General features: G+C 47.5%; 1 protein-coding gene across 6 annotated transcripts; it reads right to left on the bottom strand.

Annotated features, from left to right (window-relative positions):
- Positions 1-1,278: 1,278 nt before the first annotated feature.
- Positions 1,279-18,577, bottom strand: trim2b (tripartite motif containing 2b). 6 transcript variants are annotated; one of them, XM_018756251.2, is made up of 12 exons: positions 18,452-18,577; positions 10,920-11,147; positions 9,369-9,634; positions 7,715-7,866; positions 7,157-7,478; positions 6,150-6,873; positions 5,879-5,982; positions 5,418-5,585; positions 4,578-4,746; positions 4,027-4,097; positions 3,696-3,836; positions 1,279-3,528 (listed from the first exon to the last, which is right to left on the bottom strand). In XM_018756251.2, exons 3-12 carry the CDS (start codon positions 9,480-9,482, stop codon positions 3,376-3,378), a joined length of 2,118 nt encoding a protein of 705 aa, XP_018611767.2. In that variant the 5' UTR covers positions 9,483-9,634; positions 10,920-11,147; positions 18,452-18,577; the 3' UTR covers positions 1,279-3,375. The 6 variants fall into 6 exon arrangements, with proteins under 6 accessions (XP_018611767.2, XP_018611766.2, XP_018611765.2 ...); XM_018756250.2 differs by having other exon boundaries at positions 9,369-9,645; positions 10,958-11,147; XM_018756249.2 differs by having other exon boundaries at positions 10,958-11,147.
- Between the last annotated feature and the right edge of the window lie 3,575 nt (positions 18,578-22,152).

The following is a 22,152-nucleotide window of genomic DNA, read 5'->3' as shown; positions in this document are numbered from 1 at the left end:
AATCATGCCTTTGTTGGCATCACTTTTAACAGAAATAAACATGTCTGTTTCATGTCTTTTGTTTTTTTTTTAACAGAAGTCACTTAGAACAAGATGTGAAAATTGCTGTTAGAAGGAGATGCCATCAGACGTCCCTTATTGGTATAGAAGATCTTGCAAAAATAGCGCTTGAACAGTTACACTGCAACACAGGCGCTGCTTGCTTTATAGGGTAAATGTTAAATTTATGACAGTTTATTTCAAGCTCATTTCTGTTCAGATATTTTATTCTTACGGAGTAAAATGACTCCAGAAACACGGTATTTCTCATTAAGCATTATTTTGGGGGGACTTCGGTGGATATAAAAGATCAAAGCTGAATCAAGAAAAAAATTAATGATTAACTAATCCGTTTCATTATGAAATATGAAATCCTCCACTCTGGTGTGAGATCATCAAGGCAAAGATGCAGAATCTGTTCTGTATGACTGATGCTGTGTTCATTTTTTTATATCAAGAAATAAGTTTTAAAAATTGCTTCAACCAGGAGAAAATCTGGGGGGGCATGTGGGTTTGCTGACCAATGACTATGGAACACAAAGTCAGGTTATTTAATCTTTAGCAAAACAATTAGTCACAATTAAATCAGTTATAATGCATGAAATGCAGTGCAGAAGAGAGATCAGTAGAGCCTGAGTCCTGTGCAGAAAGGCTTTTTAAACAAGCAAAGCTTTTACACATAATTTATTAGATCATCATTGTGCATCTAATGAAGCCTGACTGAAATAACATATGGAAAAATTATAAATATCCTAGAAGCCTTTTAGTTCTGTGCTGCAGCTGAGAGTCTCCAGCACCCACTCATGAGCCTCTATTCACAACACCCACTCTATTCCCAGCAGCTGTATTCCCATCGCGATCCCTCAAATGGACTTCACACCAAGAAGTGTGTGTGTGTTTGTGTGTGTGTGTGTGTGTGTGTGTGTGTGTAAGCAGCAGGCAGCCTGTCTTACCGCACAATGTACTGCCCAGTGACCTGAAAATACAGTAATACATAAATCAGTGCCAAAATATCAAGTATATGCTTTGTTATGTTCCATAATATTCCATTTATGCTGCTCTGACAATTCAGACAAACATTAGCTGTTTTCAAATTTAACATCTCCAATACGTTGTGGTGGACAGGTCCAGCAGTATATGATAGCAACTCCTGGCAGTAGTGTCAGTGTGTCAGTGATGAGCGTAAGAAAGATAAGAATACATACATATATACTGTTTTTAAAGCACGGCCAGTGAAACTCAAAAAGAGTGCCCACGCAGCTCAAGAATTAAAACATGGAACATTTAGTTCTTTTTAACTTGCTTAAAATAAGCATTGTGAAAAAACACATTACTTTATTTCTGGAATGGGTATTATTTTATCAACAGTAGCGGATTGCATAAAATTAAGTTTCACATAAGATTGCAACAGAAAGCAAAGAAGATGTTTGGGGGGAAATGATAGGCGAGGAAATACAAATATGATTCACGAGGCTATTTCTAACTCTTAATTTTATGCAGATATTTCAAATGAAACGCAGCTCAGAAAAATAATTCCAAATAAGCACCTGTACAGTACATTCCCACATCAGTTTACATTGCTTTCAACGTTGTCAAAAGAAGAATAAAAACACAAAATTCAAAAACCAAATAAAAATATAATTACAAGGGCACACTAATTCTTTTGGCATCATATACAGGATTTAAATAATAAATTAAATAAATAATAAAAAAGACACAACAGTTCATTTTGGTAATAATGAAGGTTAAAAACAAAAAAGAAAAAAAAACAATGCTAATTCACATTATATTCGACCAGTGAAATCAACCACATACAGAGGCACAGAACCCATATTCTCACGTGTAAAATGTGAATTAGCAACCAATAATATAATATATTAACCAAATATTTTAAGAATTACATTATACAAATTTATTTCCCTATATGTGATGTATTCCTGACAGCTGCAAGAACAAGAAAATACTTTGCTCAGCACTAAACCAATAAGTAAATACTGAAAAGCATTATAATGATTGATAGCTCTGGTTAAAACCGAGATCAGTTCACACATCTTAGTTCTGCTAAATAATATTTAAGTATGTACCACAACTTTGTTTTCCAGTGACAGGAAATATATAAAAGAAATCATATCTATGTCAAGCAATGTCAGTATCAAGTACGTGATTTTTTCTTACGTTTTGAGCAGATGCTGCATTGTTATGCAAAATGATATTACCAACTTAAAAAGAGCTTTTATCTACTGTATTGTGCTGTGCGGTGATTTGTACTGTACAGCAAACTGTTCTGGAGCCATCAACATTGTCGTATGGTTTATTTCCTTGGCAAAACCACTGGGACAAGGGCAGCAGCGTTCCCTGCGCTGAGCCGCTCCACAGCGGTGTTAACTTTCCTACAGTGTACATGACCGTCATTGAGTGTACTTGTCACGCCAGTGCAGTGTCATGCAGTACCCTGGCGAATGCCCTGAAACGCTCCTTGATACAGTAGGGTGTTTTCACAAGGTGTGAGAAATTTGCACGTTCGATTGTTATTTCTATGCATCTTTAAGCAGTAGGGAAAGGAAAACGACGTCACCGTTAGCAGCAAAAACAAAACTGCCGTTAGCGACGCTCCAGGGAGAAGTGTTTTCTTCAGTCAGTTTTTAGTTGACAAATACAGTTTCACAAATATAAACGTTTCACATTTCTTCGTAGTAATTTTGTGATGAAAATAAACAGTTTTTTTTTAACCAAAGTGTTAAAAGCTGCCATTCTGCCATTAAAGTTCGTGGTTCCTGACATAGTGTCACAGCCGTGCGTCTAACTGCTGCGCTGTGATTTCACGTTCCACTTACACACTTCAGTGCTGTTACCTGCCTGGGCTACAAACAGAAAGCACAGAGAGCGATGAAATTAAGCTGATTTTAATTCGATGTCAAGGATTATTTTATTGACTAAGAAGAGTAATTAAAAAAAAAAAATCTCCCAGGCAAACAGGCATTCGGAGGCAGATAGGACCAGCTGCAGACGTAATGGATTTCCATCAAACCGCAGAAGACAAGTTCGGACAACAAGCTGATGGTGCCGATTCCCCTCAGAAGATCACATCCGGTTCTCGGCACGCTGTTTGAATGTGACTCATGTCCAAAGTGGAGAAGACCAACACTGACAACAGAGAGGAGAAGGTGAACAGCAGTGAGGAGAAACTCTTCGAGGGCAGAGGTCAGGGAACAGAGGCAAGGCCGCAGTTAGGAGTCTCCTCTGGAGGGTCACAATGGCAATGGTGACTAAGCACAAGTGCAAACGTGTACGTCCCTCAAGGCGAAGGACGGGTGGCAGCGGGGAAAGAGACTGTGGTCACTGCAGGTAGCGATACACTTTGAAGCAGTGGTTTCCGGAATCGGCCACCACGACGTGGCCGTCAGAAGTGAGCGCGAGGCCCTGGGGTCCATACAGGGGTTCCACAGATGTGTTGATGTAGGACAAGAAAGAGCCGCTGCCGTCAAACACCTGCATGTGAAGAAGGAGCCCTACTGAGCAAATCACAATGAAACATTACTAAATCATGGTTTTGATATAATAATAAATCAGGGTAAACCATGATCACATACAACAGCCATTTCAACTAATCGTTTGCCATTCGTTTGCATTCTGTTTTGAATATTATCATTCCTCACCTGAATCCGGCTGTTACCCCAGTCTGCCACGATGATATTGCCGCTGGCATCAACGGCAACTCCTGTTGGGGCATTGAACTGCCCGTTCCCTTCCCCATTCGAGCCGAATTTCAGAAGGAATTCTCCTTCTGAATTGAAGACCTATGTTCATAGAGTACAAAGCAAAATCATATTATTTTCTAAATGACACAGTTCATTTATGAAAATATATGCAAATTAAGTTGCATAGATTAAATTGTACGCCTGTTGTTTGTAACAAGTACTACCCATGAGTATTTTAAAGTGTCGACTGTAAGAAATACTTCCCAGCATTAAAGGGAAGGAGCCTTACCTTTACTGAGTGATTATGAAAATCTGTAATGATTATTTCATTATCGTTGTTCACTGCAGCAAAGTGAGGACCTGTGAGAAAGGACATGTCAATACGTAGAACATACAAAATTCTTTGATTCTGAAGGGATCCTTTGTTGACCGGGTTGCTTACATTTGGGACAGTTAACTGTGTTTTATAAATTCTTTCAGTAATGTCTACGTCTCTCACATAAAAATAAATAGATATGCAAGTTAAATAGGATTTCTCTTGAATATTGTCAGCTGAATCAGCCCTCAGTTCACTGGACATAAAACAGTTAAATCTTTATCTTGCATAATGTCACTCCATTTAGTCTTCGTGACGTGACATGAGCTTTTTGACGCAGCTTTTAAAGAAATCCTCTTCTGACCTGCCTTAAAACTTCATGTCCAGCCCGTCCAAAAAGGAAGAACACTTTAAGCAGACCTGGAGAACACCGTGAACTCTGTTCACGCGACCCCACATGCCCCATGGAGCACCATGTGACCCTTCAGTTAGGTAAAAACAGATGGCGCACGCACAACGCGTACCTGCAAACTGCTTGTCCCCGTTTCCACGACTTCCAAACCTGGTGAGCAGCTTGCCACTGAGCTGGAAGATGAGGACAGAGCAGGCCTTGTTGTCCACTACAATGAGGTTGCCGTTCTTGTCCACCGATACACCCTTGGGCCCCATCAGCTTCCCTGCACCGATTTTGCTCTGTTGATGTTAAAAACAGCATTGTGCAAGGTGGCTAAGAACAGCTTTAATAGCCTGAGTTGCATTATAATTAATCTGTATAAAAGGATAAACCTATATGAGGTTGCTTTGGTTCAAAAGTGTCAAGTCCACACCAGAAGACCGCGCCTGCTGCCGATCAAGGGAAGGGCTACACCAGGACTGCTCCGAGGAAACTCGTTGAGCAACCGCAACAGCCTCGAGAACCACAACCGTGCCTCCTTGCCTTCCTGCTTCCCTTTCCCGTGCTTACCCTGTCCACCCCTTGTTTCGCTCTCCCGGCTTCTGACCTTCTGCCTCGCTTCTCAGACCCTGTCTTTGGATCTTCCTGGTTATCGACGTATGCACCTCGCCGACCCCATCGCTTGTCTTGGACCACGACTCTGCCTGCCCCTGTATCACCTGCACTAAATGAACGGCTCCAGCACTTGGGTCTGACTCCCCAATTCCTTGTGGTCGCCATGACAAAAAGGGGTCGGCAAACCAGTGAAATTAAAATGATGCATTTGTAGATAATGTTTGCATATTACATCGGACTGTGTACATGTTTTGTAATTATTTATGAAAAGAAATCTGTATGAAAGGAATTTAATTTTGGAAAGGAAATACATGTGATCACATGAAGAAACACTCTGCAGTATTTCCCTTCTCACCTTGAACTTGCCGTCGTTGGAGAAGATGCTGACCCATTTGTTGTCGTAGTCGGCAATGATGATATCTCCGTTGGGGTGGACAGCCACGCCCGTGGGTCGCTGTAGCTGCCCTGGTGACCGTCCTCGAACCCCAAATCGGTTTATGAATTGGCCGTCATTGGAGAAAATCTGCACGTGAACCCGAGGACACATCCTCACAGCGATCGTTCTATTACTATTGATTCCCTTAGGCTAAAAGGGTCCTTTGATTTATCTGGTTTCAGAAATGAATGAAACGGAGCAAATAGTTCCATAGGATCTTTTTATCTAATTTATCTTTATCTTCCACAGACCTTTAGTGAAGAGACACGGTCACTGAGCTACAAACTGCATCATTTAGCATGAAACTGACTACTGTGCCCTGTCAAATACAGTAAAGGTGAAGGATCCCCATTATGACACTGAATGTAAAGTCTTCTTACCTGGACACACTGATTATTACTGTCTGCTATCAAAATATTGCCGTCCGAAGATGCAGCCACACCTTGCAGATTGGTAAACTCCCCTTTGTTTCTGCCCTTCGTACCTGAAACACACGTGCACCGAACCGTTATCGCTTAGCTTCCCTTTAAAGGAGCAAATTGTCTCCCATTCCCATGTAATCAAAGATAATTTATTAAAATATTTTTACATTTACACATTCAGGATAAAACTATGACGCGAAATAACTTAGCAGCGATGCCCAGCACCGACCCACTCTGAAGATCATGTCGTCTTCGATGGGATTCTCCTTCCTCTTGCTGGTGCTGAACATGCTGGCCGGCCGCTTGGCCAGCCTTTGTTTGACGTGGCCACTGCCGGGGGACTTTACCCGCTTCTTTGCGCCATCGGTCGATGGGGACACGTCCGCGGACTTAGTCACTTTCAGCTTGAAGGGGCTGCCCTTTATGTGTTGGTCGTAGAGCCGCAGGGAGAGCGTGAAGCTGCCCTCCTTGGGCACCGTGTACAGGAACTCATAAGTTCCATTTTTGTTGTCTAGGATCTCGCCATCAGCCACGCTGCCATCTGGGGTAAAGATCTCTGCTGTCACGCTGGCGCTTCCCGTCTTGCACGGCTCCCCGTCTTTGTCCTTGGTCGTGATGATCACAGAGGTGGGGTGGCCCACGACACACTGCCGCAGGCCCTCTCCACTCGCTTCCGTCTCATAGGCTACGGCGCTGGTGGTAACAATAGTGCCCAGGTTGTGGACTGACTTCTTCAGACCCTCAGTCTCCACCAGGAAGTCTAGCTGGTCATTCTCCTGAGGCTGCAGTGGATACTGGTGGCTGGCCAGCTCAGCTAGGCGCTCACTCATCTGCTTCTTGAGCAACAGCACCTCCGCCTCCGAGCTGCAGCTCAGTCCTTGCTCTGTCACACTGCAGCAGTCGTGGATTTCCTCCTGGCCCTGCAGCAGGGTGTCCAGCTGGGACTGCAGCACCTGACGCACACACAGGGTCAGAACGTCACACCCAGGATCAGCTCCTGCACTTCCACACGCGCTCAGCCTACAGCCCAGTGTCTAGAGACACCGCACAGCCTGCTGCAACATAGCATCTCACCTCCGACCCAGGGTGAGCTTTTAAATGTTTGCATGCATTGGTTATCCTGCACAAAAAATATGAGACCTAAAACTAAACCATCAAAATAAGAGTATTTTTACGCATGATAATACATAAAATAACACCGACATATTTTACGTACGTAACAAAAATTGTTTCTACCTTGTCTTTCGATGTTATTGATAATGCAGAAACGAAAAAAATACAACTTCTTGTCCACCGTAGGGTCATGGAGGTCTGGAGCCTGTCCCTGGAAGCATAGGACATCAGACACAGTACAATTGTGCCTTCTCCCTCTCTCACCTTCTGCTTGAGCCCGTATGTGACCTCCAGCTCCATGAGCAGAACACTCTTGCGCACGTTGAGCGTCTTCTGGAGGTCCTCGAAGGTGCTGTGGATGTCTTCCTCAATGGAGGCTTTCTGGCTGCTGAGCTGCTGCTGGAACTCAGTGAGGCTTCGCATTGCAGAGTTGATTTCCGGCAACCTGGGGAAATACACATACACATACTGAACCTCAACATGCGGCCTTTAATCATGAACTCTCCTATGGATCAGGGCTTCCTGCCTTGGTTTTCATCATTTACAGAGTGGCTTGTTGTCTTGGCAACAGCTAAAGATTACTGACCAGTCGAAAGTGCCAAATTACGTCCATGTTGAAGGATACAATTGAAATGATTGACAGGAGAGGAAGGACACGTGAAAGCTGACGTGGTGGATCACCTCTTCTTGGTGGTCTCCAGCTGGTCCTGTAGACGGACCCTGTGCTGCTCCACGGCATCTCTGAGTGGAACTGCAGCGTGCTCTGCGTGCTCTCCTTTGGTGCACTCCTTACACACAGCCGTGTCACACGGAGAGCAGTACAGCTCCATCGCCTAGCAACATAAGAACAGTCACTCTGGGAGCTGGGTTCCTTCGGGGCACATGTCACATAAGGTGTGCACCTACGCAAAGCACCCACCTTCAGCTACTGTACTGACACATACAGGCACGTACACATCAGGACAGAGTGTAATTGCAGTTTCAAAGCTAATGCATTGTCTATTCGTGATTTTTCTAATATATTTGGATGTTTTGGAACACAAGAATATCTGTGCGCTGCATTGCACACAAATTTTATACACATTGGTATTAGTCAGAGAGGGGGGGGTGCGGTGGCGCACTGGGTTGGACCACAGTCCTACTCTCCAGTGGGTCTGGGGTTCGAATCCCGCTTGGGGTGCCTTGCGGCGGACTGGCGTCCCGTCCTGGGTGTGTCCCCTCCCCCTCTGGCCTTACGCCCTGTGTTGCCAGGTTAGGCTCCGGTTCCCTGTGACCCTGTATGGGACAAGCGGTTCTGAAAGTGTATGTGTGTGTGTGGTATTAGTCACTGTATTTTTGCATTTATTTATCTAGCAGACACTTTTCTTCAAAGCCACTTACAATGGATACTATGGTACAAGCCCACACACCTTATTCACCGTGGTGACTTACACTGCTAAATACACTACTTACAATGAGTCACTCATCCATACATTAGTGGAACACACACACTGTCTGAACCCGTTTTTCCCGAGTGGGGTCACAGCAAACCGGAGCCTAACCCAGCAACACAGGGAACAAGGTTGGAGGGGACACACCCAGGACAGGACGCCAGCCCGTTGCAAGGTACCCCAAGCAGGACTCGAACTCCTGACCCACCAGAGAGCAGGACTCAGCCAAACCCACTGCGCCACCGCACCTCCCACCTAGCAACCCTGCTAAGGGCTAAAGTGTATGTAGTTGGACTGTTAATTTGCATAATGGGGAGGGGGTTACATCTTTTCGGTTTACGAGGGGATTATTTTAATAATGGATTGTTTATGGAAGTGTTCTTTGTGTAGTTGCACTGTTTATTGTTTAGTATTTTTGTGCTGGGAGTGTCTTATGTTATATATTTAATTTTAGATATTTATAGTTTTGCCAACCATTAACAGGAAGGTAGGCACTTCTAATGGATCAAGTTTGTCTTATAATCCACTCTGATCAGTGAAAAAAAAAAACAAAAAAAACCTTTATTAACCCCCCTGGTGGGTGGGTGATCCATAGGAAAAAAAAAAAAAATTAACCCCCCTGCCCTCATCACCAAATGTTCTGGTAAAGTTCTAGGAAACCTAAATACACGGTGTGATAATATTGTTTATGGCTCTAATTTTAACAGAAGATACATTTTTACGTATACTTATTTGGTTATTTGCTCTACACAATCACTGTGTTTACATGCTGAACTCAACTGTAATTCTAGGATTAAAGGATTGGCAATTCAGATGCATTTAGCTTCAAAAAAACTGAAATTTCTGTACAGTGTACACGCAATAAGGCAGATGTGTGCGTCTGTTTGCGGCAGAGGGTTTCTCACATTATCCCCATGGCTGGGGCAGGACAGGGCCTGTCTGGCAGCCCCTGCAGCAACGTTTTCCAGCACAGTGCAGTCCTCGCTGCTGCTGTCCGGCGACCTCTGCTGCTCTTCCATCAGGTGAGTCACAGGGATGCTCTTCTGCAGAGCTGAGGCTCAGCCGCAGGACAGGGCAAGGCGTGGCGTGGCGTGGCAGTACAGGGCTGCCGTCACTCAACACGCAACGTCGGGTGCTTGGGCTGGGGATGGCGGTGCGGTTCTGAAGCCACCTGGTGACAAACTACTTAATTGTCATCAGTTTAAAGACAACTATCTAGAGACTTTTGGCGAAGGGTTAATGGGCAATAGGTTGCTTAGTGGTTGGAGTTGTGAACTTGATCTGAAAGGATCCAGGTTCAAATTCCACCTCCTGCTGTTGTACCCTTGAGGGGGCGTTTACCCAAAAATGATAAAAATTATCCCGCTGCATAAATTTATGAATCAGTTTAAATCGCTTTGGAGAAAGCAGATAAAGCAGCTAAATAAATAAATGTAAAAGGTAATTGGAATGAGTGACTCTTTGGTTACATGTTGATCTGGAGATAATAACTGCACAGTACAACATCCCAGCGGCAGAATTTTAGAATGTAGTCTCACATCACCACTGGGGGGGGGTTTGAGGTGTTGTGTCTTGGCACCGCCTCTGACAGACATCTGCCATTATGTGGTTACTTTATATCCCTTTTTCACTCTTTGAGTAAAATAGCAAAAACAATCTGGAAAATAGGAGGATTTTAACATGGCCTCATTAACATGTGCCATGAAGACAAATCCTAACTGATGGAGACCAGTTTCATGCTATGCATTCGCCTAAAGCGAGTTATTATGGAAATTGTGAGCTAAAAAGAAATTCATATTTGAAAACTCCATTGTAAACCCCTTAAACTATTAAGCAGAGAATATATTCATGAACTGAGTTCATTTCTGTTCATCTTTTATGTTTATTCATTTAGCTGATACTTTTCTCCAAAGCAACTTTCTTTCATTTATCTATCACTTTTCTTCAAATTGACTCAGTGTTAAACTATTTATTGTGATTTACCCATTTTTACGGTTGGGTAATCTTTCACTAGATCAATTCCGGGTAAGTACCTCGATCGAGGGTACTATAGCAGGATGTGGGATCCGACAGTGTGCTTTTAGAATGGAAGACATGAGCGGTGATCTTGAGAAATTCCTTTACATCGTTGGTGACTTTTAGCCACATTTTAAAAATGTCTCCCAGACCCTTTCAGTGGAAGGTGGTGATTATGCTACCTGCTCCATGATTTATGTATACAAAGTGCTTTTCTCAACAATGCTGCTGAACAGTTGAGCATCAGTGACACAGAAGTGATGAAGCCAAAAGATGAACACAAAGCTTTGCAAACAGTACAAAAGTAACCCAACTGCCAGCTGAGGAGAGGAAAACAAAATATTCCCACCCCAAAGAAGAGTAGAAGAATAAACGTCCGAAGGGCCAAGTACCAGTGGCCGCCCACCCCTCCTGGACATGAAATGATTTTCTCTGCTTACATGTAAATGTGCGGCTACTAAGGAAGAACAGCTGTCACCTTTCACCAACAGCAGGCAGAAATGGGAGGGATTTCGAGTCGTCGAACCTGTGTCTGTCCGCACACAGGCTACAGATCAGATCAGGAACCGTCAGTCAGTTTGGTGCGCTCCAGTGCTGCCAACACCAGGGTCTCCGCAGGCCGTCCTACAGTTGCGACGTGGGGGTCCGGCATGTGGTCGCCATTCACCCTGCCAGACGCGGTCAGACCAGTGTTAGAGAGAGGGGTAAAACACATACATAGGCACGCACTGAAACGGACGCACATCCTGAAGCGGCAGCACAACGGCTGCGTTGCGGACCCCGCGAATGGACGCAGGCCCCGAACTGCTCCAGCGGCCACTTTCAGGTGAACCAAAACACTAAGGGGGCCAACGGTTCAAATGTCACAGCAAGAACCTGAATGTGTGCTGCCCTTTCAGCACTGTAACACAGCTAATATTATGCTAATGCATTGGAATAAATTGTTTTTTATCTGATGCTTTCCGCCAAACCAACTTATAATGTTAAGATACTTACGGTGATTTACCCATTTATACAGCTGGATAACAGTATCAATTTAAGTACCTAAATCTAACTATTTTTATCAAGGGAACTACAGGAGAAAGTGGGATTCAAACCTGGGTCTTTTAAGAGGAAGGCAGCACCCTAACCACTCTGCCCCCTTCTGCCTAACGTGGCCAGTCAGAGTACTTCAGAGATTTTAGACGAGCAACGTAACGCAAAAGTGCAATTTATTCTTTTAATATGAAAAGCCACCAAAAAAAATGGTGCCGTAAAATGATTTTCAGCACCGAGACAAACGAAATGACACGACGTGAGTCTGACGGCAGGAAAACAGGATTATAGCGAAAACAGGAGCATTGTGCATTTACGCATCCCTGGTCACGTGTGCAGAGCGAGCAAATCCTCTGTGTTCCGCTCCCTGCCTTACACAAACCGTCACGCAGCGATACTCCGCTGAGAAAATATGTCATCATCGATTTCAGAATGAAAGCAAAAATGCAACAAAGTGCTGTGGAAAATATTAGATTTTACAGAAGAAGAGATCCTCTGTGCCGTGATATTTGTTACACCCCAGCTCAATGCCTCTCCCCCTCAGCTCTCCATGCCTCTGCTGGCTCATTGCAGCAAACTCTGCAAGGCATTCTGGGATTGGGATGCAGCAGCGAGCAAAGAGGCGACCGTGAATAGTCCTGTGTTTCGGCAAAAGGGCCGGCGGTAGCTCGTGCAGCTCAGACAAACCGCCACTGGGGGTCACTGACCCGATGAGCATCCCGCGGAGTCATGTCCGGAGCATCCGTGTTTGTGTGTGTGCGTGTAAGTGTTAACGTGAGAATATCAATCCTACGGCACAGCGGGGATCGAGTCCCGCATCTCATGCCTGTGTGCACCGTGCACATAACACAGGACGCATGGCAACACAATCACACTGTATATATGGATCACGCGTTCAGATTGCGGTCATGTGGTACCAAAGTCTTATTAATTTAAATACCCGTAAATCTCATTTCTCACTTTCTGCAGTTCTAAGCAATAAAATAAAGTACCACTTGACAATTTAAATACCAGGAGTAACATAACTCATTAAATGTTTATAATAGAAATGTTTATAATAGCTTGGTTATCGACATACCGTATTAATCGATGAGGTTCTCGGTTTACGAAATAAAGAATAAGAACACCTTCAAGCAGTGAAGTCCAAGTTAGAGAAGATAAAGGCATACTTCTAGGAGGAATATATGTGGAAATGAGCTTGACTTAGACACAAATGGAAGTGTGATCCTGGTGAAGAGGTAGGATTTTATGAGACAAAAAAAAAGCATAATCATCACTGACTTGAGTTTTGCATTATTATTGCAGCAGTGAAAATACGATATGTGCCTTTTGGGATGTGTCAGGGTGGCCGGCTCAGCGTACGGTGAAAGCTGCTTCCAAACCCTGTTTTACAATAATGCTTACAGCTACAGCGCTTCAGCAGCTGAACCACAGCTCACACATACTTCTGGCTTAAGAGTGACACATTAACTTTTGGTTCGTAGAGGACGCAAACTGCGTGTACTTTACACCGTGTGAGTCATGGGCCGATGACCAGCTCTGACCGGAGACACATCTCTCCAGACGAGCACACCTAGCTCTCCCGACCAAAATTAAATCAAAATTCGCCAGTAATCAAATGCCCCGAGGAGCTGTTACCACGTCACGTCCGAGATCCAGAAGTCATCCTAAATGTAAGGTGCGGCCCGGAGCGCCGAGAGACAGCCTGGTGTTTGGCCACGAGCTCCGTTTGCTTGCTTACAGAAAGCTGCAGTTCCACTGCTGCCGAGTGGGATCGGGGGCGGGGGGTGCACGACAGCAGGGAGACCCCCGCTGCGGCCGCACCGGTCGCCAGAGCATCACGGCCGCCTCCAACAAATCCGCACGTGTCCGTCGAGTTTATTAGAGCGGCCTATCCATACCCAAATATTACTTGCTATTAATTTTTCCAGAACGCTACAGTTATATTTAGAAAGAAAAATAGCCAAGATCTACATTTATCTGGCACTTTTCTCCAAAGCATCTTCCAGCGTTAACTTATTTACACCGATCTAGCCATTTATACCGCAGGCTAATTTTATAGAGTGTCACTTCATAATAAATACCTTGATCAAGGGTACTAGAGCAGCAGGTGGGATTCAAGCCTAGGACCACCACGCCACCTGCAACCCTGAGCGGCCCAGTGCGGTAACGCACCAGCATGAAAAAGAAAAAGCGATCATGACTGCATAGTGAAAGTGGGAGGGCCAGGTCAGAGCGTATTTCAGCAGCGCGCAACCATGGGAATTGGGCCGAAAAAGCAAACGGCTCTGGGCCTGACTGGCGCGGTCAGAGGAAAAAAAACGGACGTAATACAGCGGCTTTGGCCCGGAGACACCCGTTACACTTTGCGTCGAGCACAACCGGTTCAGGTTCGCGTTCTGCTCTTCCGTCCGACGGCCCTTTCGGTCCGACCTTCCGCTTTCTTCGCGTGTCCGGCGTGTTCGTCGGAGCGCAGCCCGTTCCGAGAGCAACGCGCACCCGAGCCGGTCTTCCATATCAAAGCCAAAATGCTAAGACCGTCTCCGTAACAGCTTGGAGAAGGCCTCTGAAACGAAACGTACGATATGAAAGCTAATATGCTACTAGAGACAAAGCAACCGTGAAAGATGCCAGTTGAGGTCGGGCTGGGAGTCACGGCGGAGCGGCTCGGACGCGGAACCACTACGTGATCCACGGGAGCCCCGTTACTCGGAACAACGGATCTTTAACTCTTCATCGATGGCAGTCCGTTCAACAGCAGAGCAGACAAGAGACGTGGCATAAAATGACTCGAGTGCGGTGGGTCATCGGGGTGTTTGTAGCCGAACCTCTGGCTGCTGATACAGCGCAGGGGTCTCCGTGAAATAAACAGCATTTAGCCGGTCTTAGCACGCGGTAGCCTCTAGCTCGTAGCTAAGGTAGCAGTTAGCTTCTCCGCAGCTTCACGCTGAGGTCCTGGTGCGTCGGGTCACTTTGGGCGCTCGAAGACCCGCACCGACGAGCTCGAGGTTGCTGCCGAAAGCCCCGCTCTCCGGCCCCGCGCTCCGGCCGTCGCAGCCCGGAGCGAGCGGAAGAGCCAGCTGTCTAAATGGGTCACGCTCCCTGCGCTGCTCTGGAGAAAAGCATCCGCTGGGCAGTTTACATCATCATTTACCCTGTTAGAGGTTTTTGAGGTGTGCTACCACTGAGCCTGCAGTTCACAACTGTAACATATTTGTGCGAAAAATGACCAAAGCAACTGCCTAATAGTTCAACAATTAATCCCGAACGAAAAGCTCTTTGCACGCTGTGCCTTAGTTAGTGTTTGTATTCCTCGGTGCGTTCAAGTGCGGATGGCCCAGCTGGGACCATTTCAGCGGGGTAATAATGCAGGACCTGAGGGGTAAAGGTTGTCAGAAATCCAGCCGATACCTCAGCTTGGACTTGTATTATTTATATTTGTTTTTTCATCGCACCCTTTCCTCCGGAGGAACTTACAGTGATTTACCCATTTATAAGGCAGGGTGCATTGCATTTCATCACTTGTGAGTAAAGACTTTGCTCAAGGGGGCTACAGTAGGAGGCAAATTCAAAGCCAGGTCTTTCAGGGACATGGCAACAGTTCTAACCATTATGTAACCCGCTGCCACTGTCAGTTTGTAACCTGGCAGAATCAGCACAGAGTGAAGCCATCGACAATAAATAGAGCACTGGTGCTCATTCTTCATAAATACACACACACACAGAGTCAGAAAGCACTTGTCCCAGGCGGGGTCACGGCAAACCGGCAACACAGGACGAGCCAAACCCGGCAACACGGGATGCAAGGGACGCACCCAGGACACGGCGCCAGTCCATCGCAAGACACCCCAAGCAGGACTCGAACCCCAGACCCGCCAGAGAGCGGGACCCGCCAAACCTGCTGCACCACCACGCCCCCCTCTTCATAAAAATCACTGTATATTTGTTCTAAGCAAATGAATCTAAGTGGTTTGTTCTAAGCTGAGCTTGCGGCGAAGGTCCGGCCTCAGATTCCCACACCACGGGAGCAGCAGGTTGAGGCCTTTTGATGAGGCTTGCGGGACTCATGAGTTTTATTTGTATTTTTGGTGCCCTGGTTTTCAGAAGCAGTGGAGCTGATGAACAGCCGCTTGAGAAAAAGTGCTCGGCAACGCTTGTAGTCAGTCGCCCAAAAGTCCACCGAGGAGCCACCAGAGCGCTAAAGTGCTTCTCTATGGCTCCTTGATTCTATGCAAATTAGCGAGTGAGCGATGCAAACGAAGGCCAGGTGAGAGCGGCGACAAAGGGACGGGAAAGGCCCCAGGACAACCGCGATGACAGCGGCTCCTCCGCTCATCGTGATGCTCGCGTGCTCCCAGAGGTGAGACCAGACGCAGCGTCTCCGAGCACCACAATAAATCTCACTTGTTCGGGAGCCTGTGAACAGCTGGAGAAGAGCACGGAGCAGCTGAATCACAGAGGAGACTCTTTCCAGCAGAACCGCTCCGCAAAACACGCTGCTCTTCTAGAAATGTATCCGCTAAATCGAGTGAGCGGGACACTCGGCCCTTGACTGAAAGGACGAAGCGGCACACGGCTGTGAGGAAGCCCGGGAAGGTCCTACAAGGGAAGAACTGTCATCATTTTTAGCACTAGAAGACAAAAAAATCAAAAATTACCAATTTTCCATTAAGTTTCATCATTTTCTGCTATGCATGATTCTAGTTGCTGGTTTAATTGAGTACAATTTTTCAAGATATCATCATCTTTGGAAAAAAAATTCAACGCCTCGGCAACCGACCTCCTTCCTCTTCGCACATCATACACCTGCGTTCAGTTTCCTGTAAACATCCGTTGGCTGACTATGCTGACAGTCTCGCGTCGCTGTTTATAACTCTTCATCTGTTGCGCAATAAACTCGGTGCTACCCGAGTAAAAGTAAAGGTGAACGCGACGAAGCGGCGGGTGATTGTGTAAAAACAACCTCTCGGACACATACATATGCAAGGGGCTTCCACAGATCAGCAAGACGCGGTTCATGGTAACTTCATGCTATGCAAAACGGCACGTTTCATAAAGGCAGAGCAGCCAGTTATAGAAAAATTGTTATACAATATCACATTACACTGGATCGCGGTCAACGCATCCTGTTACCTGATCCGGTCGCTCTGGCTTACGCTTCTCCTTGGCTGAGTAATTACACAAATTTGCAGACGGGAGCCTCACGATGAAGATCGGCCACCGCCGCTCGGTAGGGTCCACCCTCACGCACGCATCACGTGGGAGGGGAGAGAGGAGAGGGGACTCGGCCGAGGCCCGCCGCGGCAACACCTGCTGGCTGCGTACTTGCGGAAAAGCGGGAAGAAATGCCCTGCGGTGGCGCTGCTCTTAATACGGGAATGGCGCAAAGACGACGGGAGTCTCCCAGCAACGTGGGCGTCGTGCGCCCGGGATCAATACCAAATTCTTTCCCTGTGACAGTTAGGGCTCTTCCTCCACCGTGATCGCATTTCACACGCGGGCCCAGCGGGATGTTCTGAGCCTTAGCAAGATTCGAAAAGAGTAAAAAAAACAAGAAAAATTATTTATAAGCTCATTTTGAGGCTCGCTGCACTTTGTTTTTTCCAGGATTAACGAAAATAAAGTACAATAGCGCTGCTTGAGAAAAACCCTCATCTGTATCTCGGCAGCCGCGCGGAGGCGCGTCACAAAGGCCGGATACGTGACGCAGATGTTTAAACTAGGGAAAGTAAAGCAGAAATTCACTTTGCGTGAAATGTTTCCGCGCAGAAACGCAATGAGCTGCTACAACGAGAGTTCGGTAGCAAGGATATGAAAGATCCGCTAAACTCAATGAGCGTTGAAGAACAAGGGGGCCTGGCTGCTGGAGCCCCAATTGTAATTTATCTGTTTAGAAAGGGCAAAAATTAATTTGTGCTAAACACACACACACATTTTCAGAACCGCTTGTCCCAAACGGGGTCGCGGGGAGCCGGAGCCTACCCGGCAACACAGGGCGTAAGGCCGGAGGGGGAGGGGACACACCCAGGACGGGATGCCAGTCCATTGCAAGGCACCCCAAGCGGGACTCGAACCCCAGACCCACCGGAGAGCAGGACCGTGATCCAACCCACTGCGCCACCGCGCCCCCCCTCGGAAGTAATTAATTGTGTGCAAATTAAATTAGTAATTTTGCTAAGTTTGAGAGCGCTACCCCCCTCAGAATAGTATAATACATAAAGCCGGAGATTTGGGAAATTTCGGAAACGATGCTACGCGGCCCACAGTAAACTATCGGTCCGTTTATCAATGAGTTCTGGCACAGGTGGCGCCGTCCACACCTGGTCCTGTGTGCTTATTGACAATGTCAGCACAGGAACCTTCTTCACTTTTCGGCTTTCCTACAAGGAAACATTTCAAGCGTCGTCTCCTTTTCAGAACCTCCAAGCTCACTGTGTATCTGTTGCCCTTCTCAGCCACTTTCTTGGCAGAGATTTTATGGAGCACCTTATAAAAAAACGATACAGATTCGTCCACAAACTGTTTTGCATGAAGCGGCCTGCAGCAATACGGAGCGAATTAAAAAGTTCGGCGTTCATGAGAGCGACGACACGCCGCCTACGAGGCTTCCGCTTCGTGCGCCACATCACGGAGGGCCCCGGCGATCAGATGTGCATCACACGTGTCACGCGGCGTTGAGCATCAGCATGTGCCCTCAACACACACTCCAAACACCCTACACGCTTAACACGCTCCGTACTCTGGGGGGATGCAGGGCCGAGCACTGTTGTCGCATAGACAACAGCGTGTGCCAGCATCACTGTGCCCCCCGCCCCCAACCAACCCTGACATCCCCCCCCATGAGGGAGCATCCCGCAACTGCACGGCCACACGCCCCTCCGTGTGCGCGTCTCCCACTCCCACCCGGCCTCCCCTGCAAATTACAGGCGTGTCTTACATGGTCTCCATGGCGGATCGTGCCGGCAGTCAGGCTGCAGCGTTAGACGATCAATCCCATGTCTCTCCGAGGCCCGCCGAGCGTGCGAGGCTCACGAGCCGTGTCACAACAACACGCACGCACCAGCACCAGTGCAGGCTCCAGGGGAGGAGCTCCGGTGTCAGGGAGGGCAGCAGCCAATCGGGGAGCAGCTCACAGCTCATTGGCTGCCTAATATGCCTGTCAATGAGGCCTGGCAGAAAGCAGCAGGAAGAGAAGAAAAGAGAGGGAGGGGAGGGGAGGGGAGGGGAGGGGAGGCGAGGCATGGAGACAGAATGAACCGGGGTTCGAGGCCAGGCGGAAGGGTTGAGGCACAGTGACACAAAGGCAGACACGGCGGCAGAAAAGAGTGCAGTAAAAATGATGATGGGGCTTTCTATTTGTTTGGAAGCATAACGCACAACAGGCTGTGGAAGATGACGGCAGGAGAACACATTCAGTTTACTTAGACACACACACACACGCACGCGCACACACACTGCGCCCTGGGCTCAACTCTAGGGCCATCACGGTGCCAAGTAACACATCACCCTAAAACTGCTGCTTTTTCCTCTAAAGGTGTCACTTTGACTCGTGTAAATGAAAGTGCATTAACATGAGCTTATGAGATTCAGCAACCGTATCGGAGTTGAGGCGGAAGAAACCAAGGGATTCCTCAGTGATGCGGAGGCCTGCTTTACCCTAGAGCAAGGAAATTCGCTCCTGCGGCAGAAATACCCAAGTGAACAAAGGCACTATTTTGTTAGCAACGGCGCGTACGGCCACGTGTCGTCGGTCGCTCTTCTCGTGCGTGTCTGTTTATCCGAACCATTCGATCGACCGAACCAACCTCGATCCCAGGCGGTCCGCATAATCGACACTCTAGCGCGTGTAATGTTTACTTGTCCTTAAATTCTACGTGAAACTTCTGCCATTTTGTTTTTTCTTGAAAGATGGCCAAACTACAAAGGAACCATGTTGTTTTATGAAGGCATCTGCAAAGTGTCTGTTTTTCCCTTGTGGGAACGTTTTATTTCTTCAAAAAGGTGTCGAAAACAAGCACACGGTGTCACGCACACGGTGTCGCATAAGCGCACTCTGTAGTCAGAGCAGATGGCCCTTGGTCCTGTGCCGCTGGGGTCCGGGCCCTGCTGGAGACCGGCACCTCGTCTCCTTAGCAGCGTCCTCTGTGATCACACAATGGGCTCCTGTAACCGCGGCGAACGGTCTAGCAAATGTCGCCTTTGTCTGCTTGAGGAGAAGAGAGGACTCCTGTGTGCGACCTCGGCGAACGGCCCGAGCGCGGGAGGGCCGCGATTCGGAGCCCCCGACGCTGCAGCCGTCCCCCGTCCTTGTCAAAAAGCAGCAGGGAAACACGGCAGATACAAAAACACGTGCCATAAAGTCAGCAGAACCAAGGGGAAAATGTGGGGAAAAGCAAATACAAAGATGAATGACAATGTGTTTTGTTTCGTAACAGAAACCCCATAACCAGTGTTCGAGCTGTTCGTGAGCGAGGGCTGAGCAGAGCAGCCTACGTGTCAGAATACTCACAAACGGATTCTTCTTTGCTTCGTGATCAGCTCCGACACTTTTAAAAGTATTAATACTTTGTTGTAAGTAATAGAAAAATGAGGCTTTGTTTCTGGCCTAGGGGGGCGCGGTGGCTGGGGGTGCCTTGCGACGGACTGGCATCCCGTCCCCGGTGTGTCCCCTCCAGCCTTACGCCCCGAGTTGCCGGGTTAGGCTCCGGTTCCCCGCAACCGCGTATGGGACAAGCGGTTCGGAAAGTGTGTGTGTGTTTCTGGCCTGGTTCGCAGTAGCTACATGCTGTGCAATCTGAGCCTTGACAAGCAGCGCAAACGTGCGTGGCGACTTTGCTTGGAGCTTAAATTCATTACATATTTTTTCGCTTCAGCATTTTGTGCTAGTTCGCTATGTGTCTTCTTTAGGACCAGGGTTTGCCCTGGACCTCACTTTTGGAGTTCTGTTTGTTTTTCCCGCACTGTCGAAAGTCGACTGGCGTCACGCTGTCGCACCGGAAGGAAGCCGTCGGACTCAAGTGCGGAGGGTCGGGGATCAAAAGGGGAATCCAAAAGCCATAAGTCACTAAACAATCCAAGGATCGCCGATGTACAAACGTAACCAGAGGGACGATCCGAAAGCCGTAATCCGTGAGACAAGCAGGAGATCGCGGAAGCCGTGGGGTCGAGAGAAGGAAGGGAAAGGAGACGGGAGAACGGGGTTGAGCAAGGGTGGAAACAGGAAAGGTAAGGATTCAAGGAGCACACTAGAGCGATGATCAGGGCTGAACACGGTTCCGCGTGAGTGTGCTCCGGACCGCCCTTTTATGCGGTCGTCCCCCCGATCCGCCGCAGGTGATCCTCGTTGCGCCGAGGAGGGCGTGACAGATGGAGCGTCCTTCTCTTCTGAGTGTTAAAACTACAGCTGTAGCTACAGTGAGTTATGACCATCCAAATTGAAAGCAAAAAAAGTTCATACCTGATGTTCATCTCTGATGATCCTACGGACACACGGAGGCCTTGCGACAGGTGGGTTGTGGTTGAGGGAAAGAGCGGTGCCGCTCACTTTGAATCTGATGCTGGAAGCAGCGGTTACACAGAGACGGATGGCGAAGGACACGAAGAAGCCTTTGGTTCTGTGGAGTCCGGCTCTTGGTGCTGTGGGAAATACGCAGGAATAACGGGCTGCAGGGGCTATGATGTGAAAACACCGCGGTCAGGCACCTGGGGCCCAGTCCAGAGACTCCGCGGTCAGCCATAGGAGCGAGGACCCTGTGGCGGCCATCCAGGTGACGGGGGTTAGCGGTTTCTCGATCCTCAATGACAGCAGCATCCAGCACAGGGGTTCTCCAACTCAGCAGCTGCTCTACTATGGAAATCTGCTAATGAGACGGGCAGGGGCAGTCCACAGGAACGCAGGCCACCTGGCCTCAATTCGCTTCTTTTCAAGTCTTCTCAAAATGCAAAACCTCTCCATGAAATAATCCCCTTTGGGGGAGAAGCCATGTCCATGTGAATTACTGGTAAGCAACAGCGAGGATATAAGAAACAGCAATCGGGACTGGGGTTCAGGGTAGCTGTCCTGTGTGACCAGGTTTGTGCTGACCATCCCGATCACAGTCGAAGAGCTGCGTGAGACAAGCTATATCTGCGGTTCCCATTACCGTGGTGATATTGAAACCAGGGGCGAGCAGCGAGGGAGTTGGGCCCCTGTGATGCTCCCGCTCTCGTTCAGCTATACACGTTCGCTGGGGCTCTCCACACATCCACGCTAATCTTCACCCATCTCAGAAGTCATAGTCTAATGATTTCAATCTGTCGCTTACACACAATGAGCTGTGTGCCTGAGAACAACACACCATTTGACTAGAAAATATGTTCCAATATCCATACTTCAGATTACAGTTCATTATGAAATTCTGCGTTTCTACCTTGGGCATAAATCAAATTCCCCCCACTTGTTCTGCTCTGCTCCCATTTCAAATTCCTATTTATTGTCACATTTGAATCTCTGGGCTGCTGTTGGTGCTCCTGGGCTCTACAAATCTCAGTCTCTGTGACGTATGTCTGCTAAACAAATACATACAAACGTACAGCGTAAATGGAAGAGAAACAACTCGGCCGCGATGGTGGTGTTTGAAAACAGAATGTGATATATTT

This window comes from Scleropages formosus, chromosome 3 (assembly GCF_900964775.1).
Source record: "Scleropages formosus chromosome 3, fSclFor1.1, whole genome shotgun sequence".
In the NCBI taxonomy this organism is placed as follows: Eukaryota; Metazoa; Chordata; class Actinopteri; order Osteoglossiformes; family Osteoglossidae; genus Scleropages; species Scleropages formosus.
This window is presented reverse-complemented; position numbering and strand designations above follow the sequence as displayed.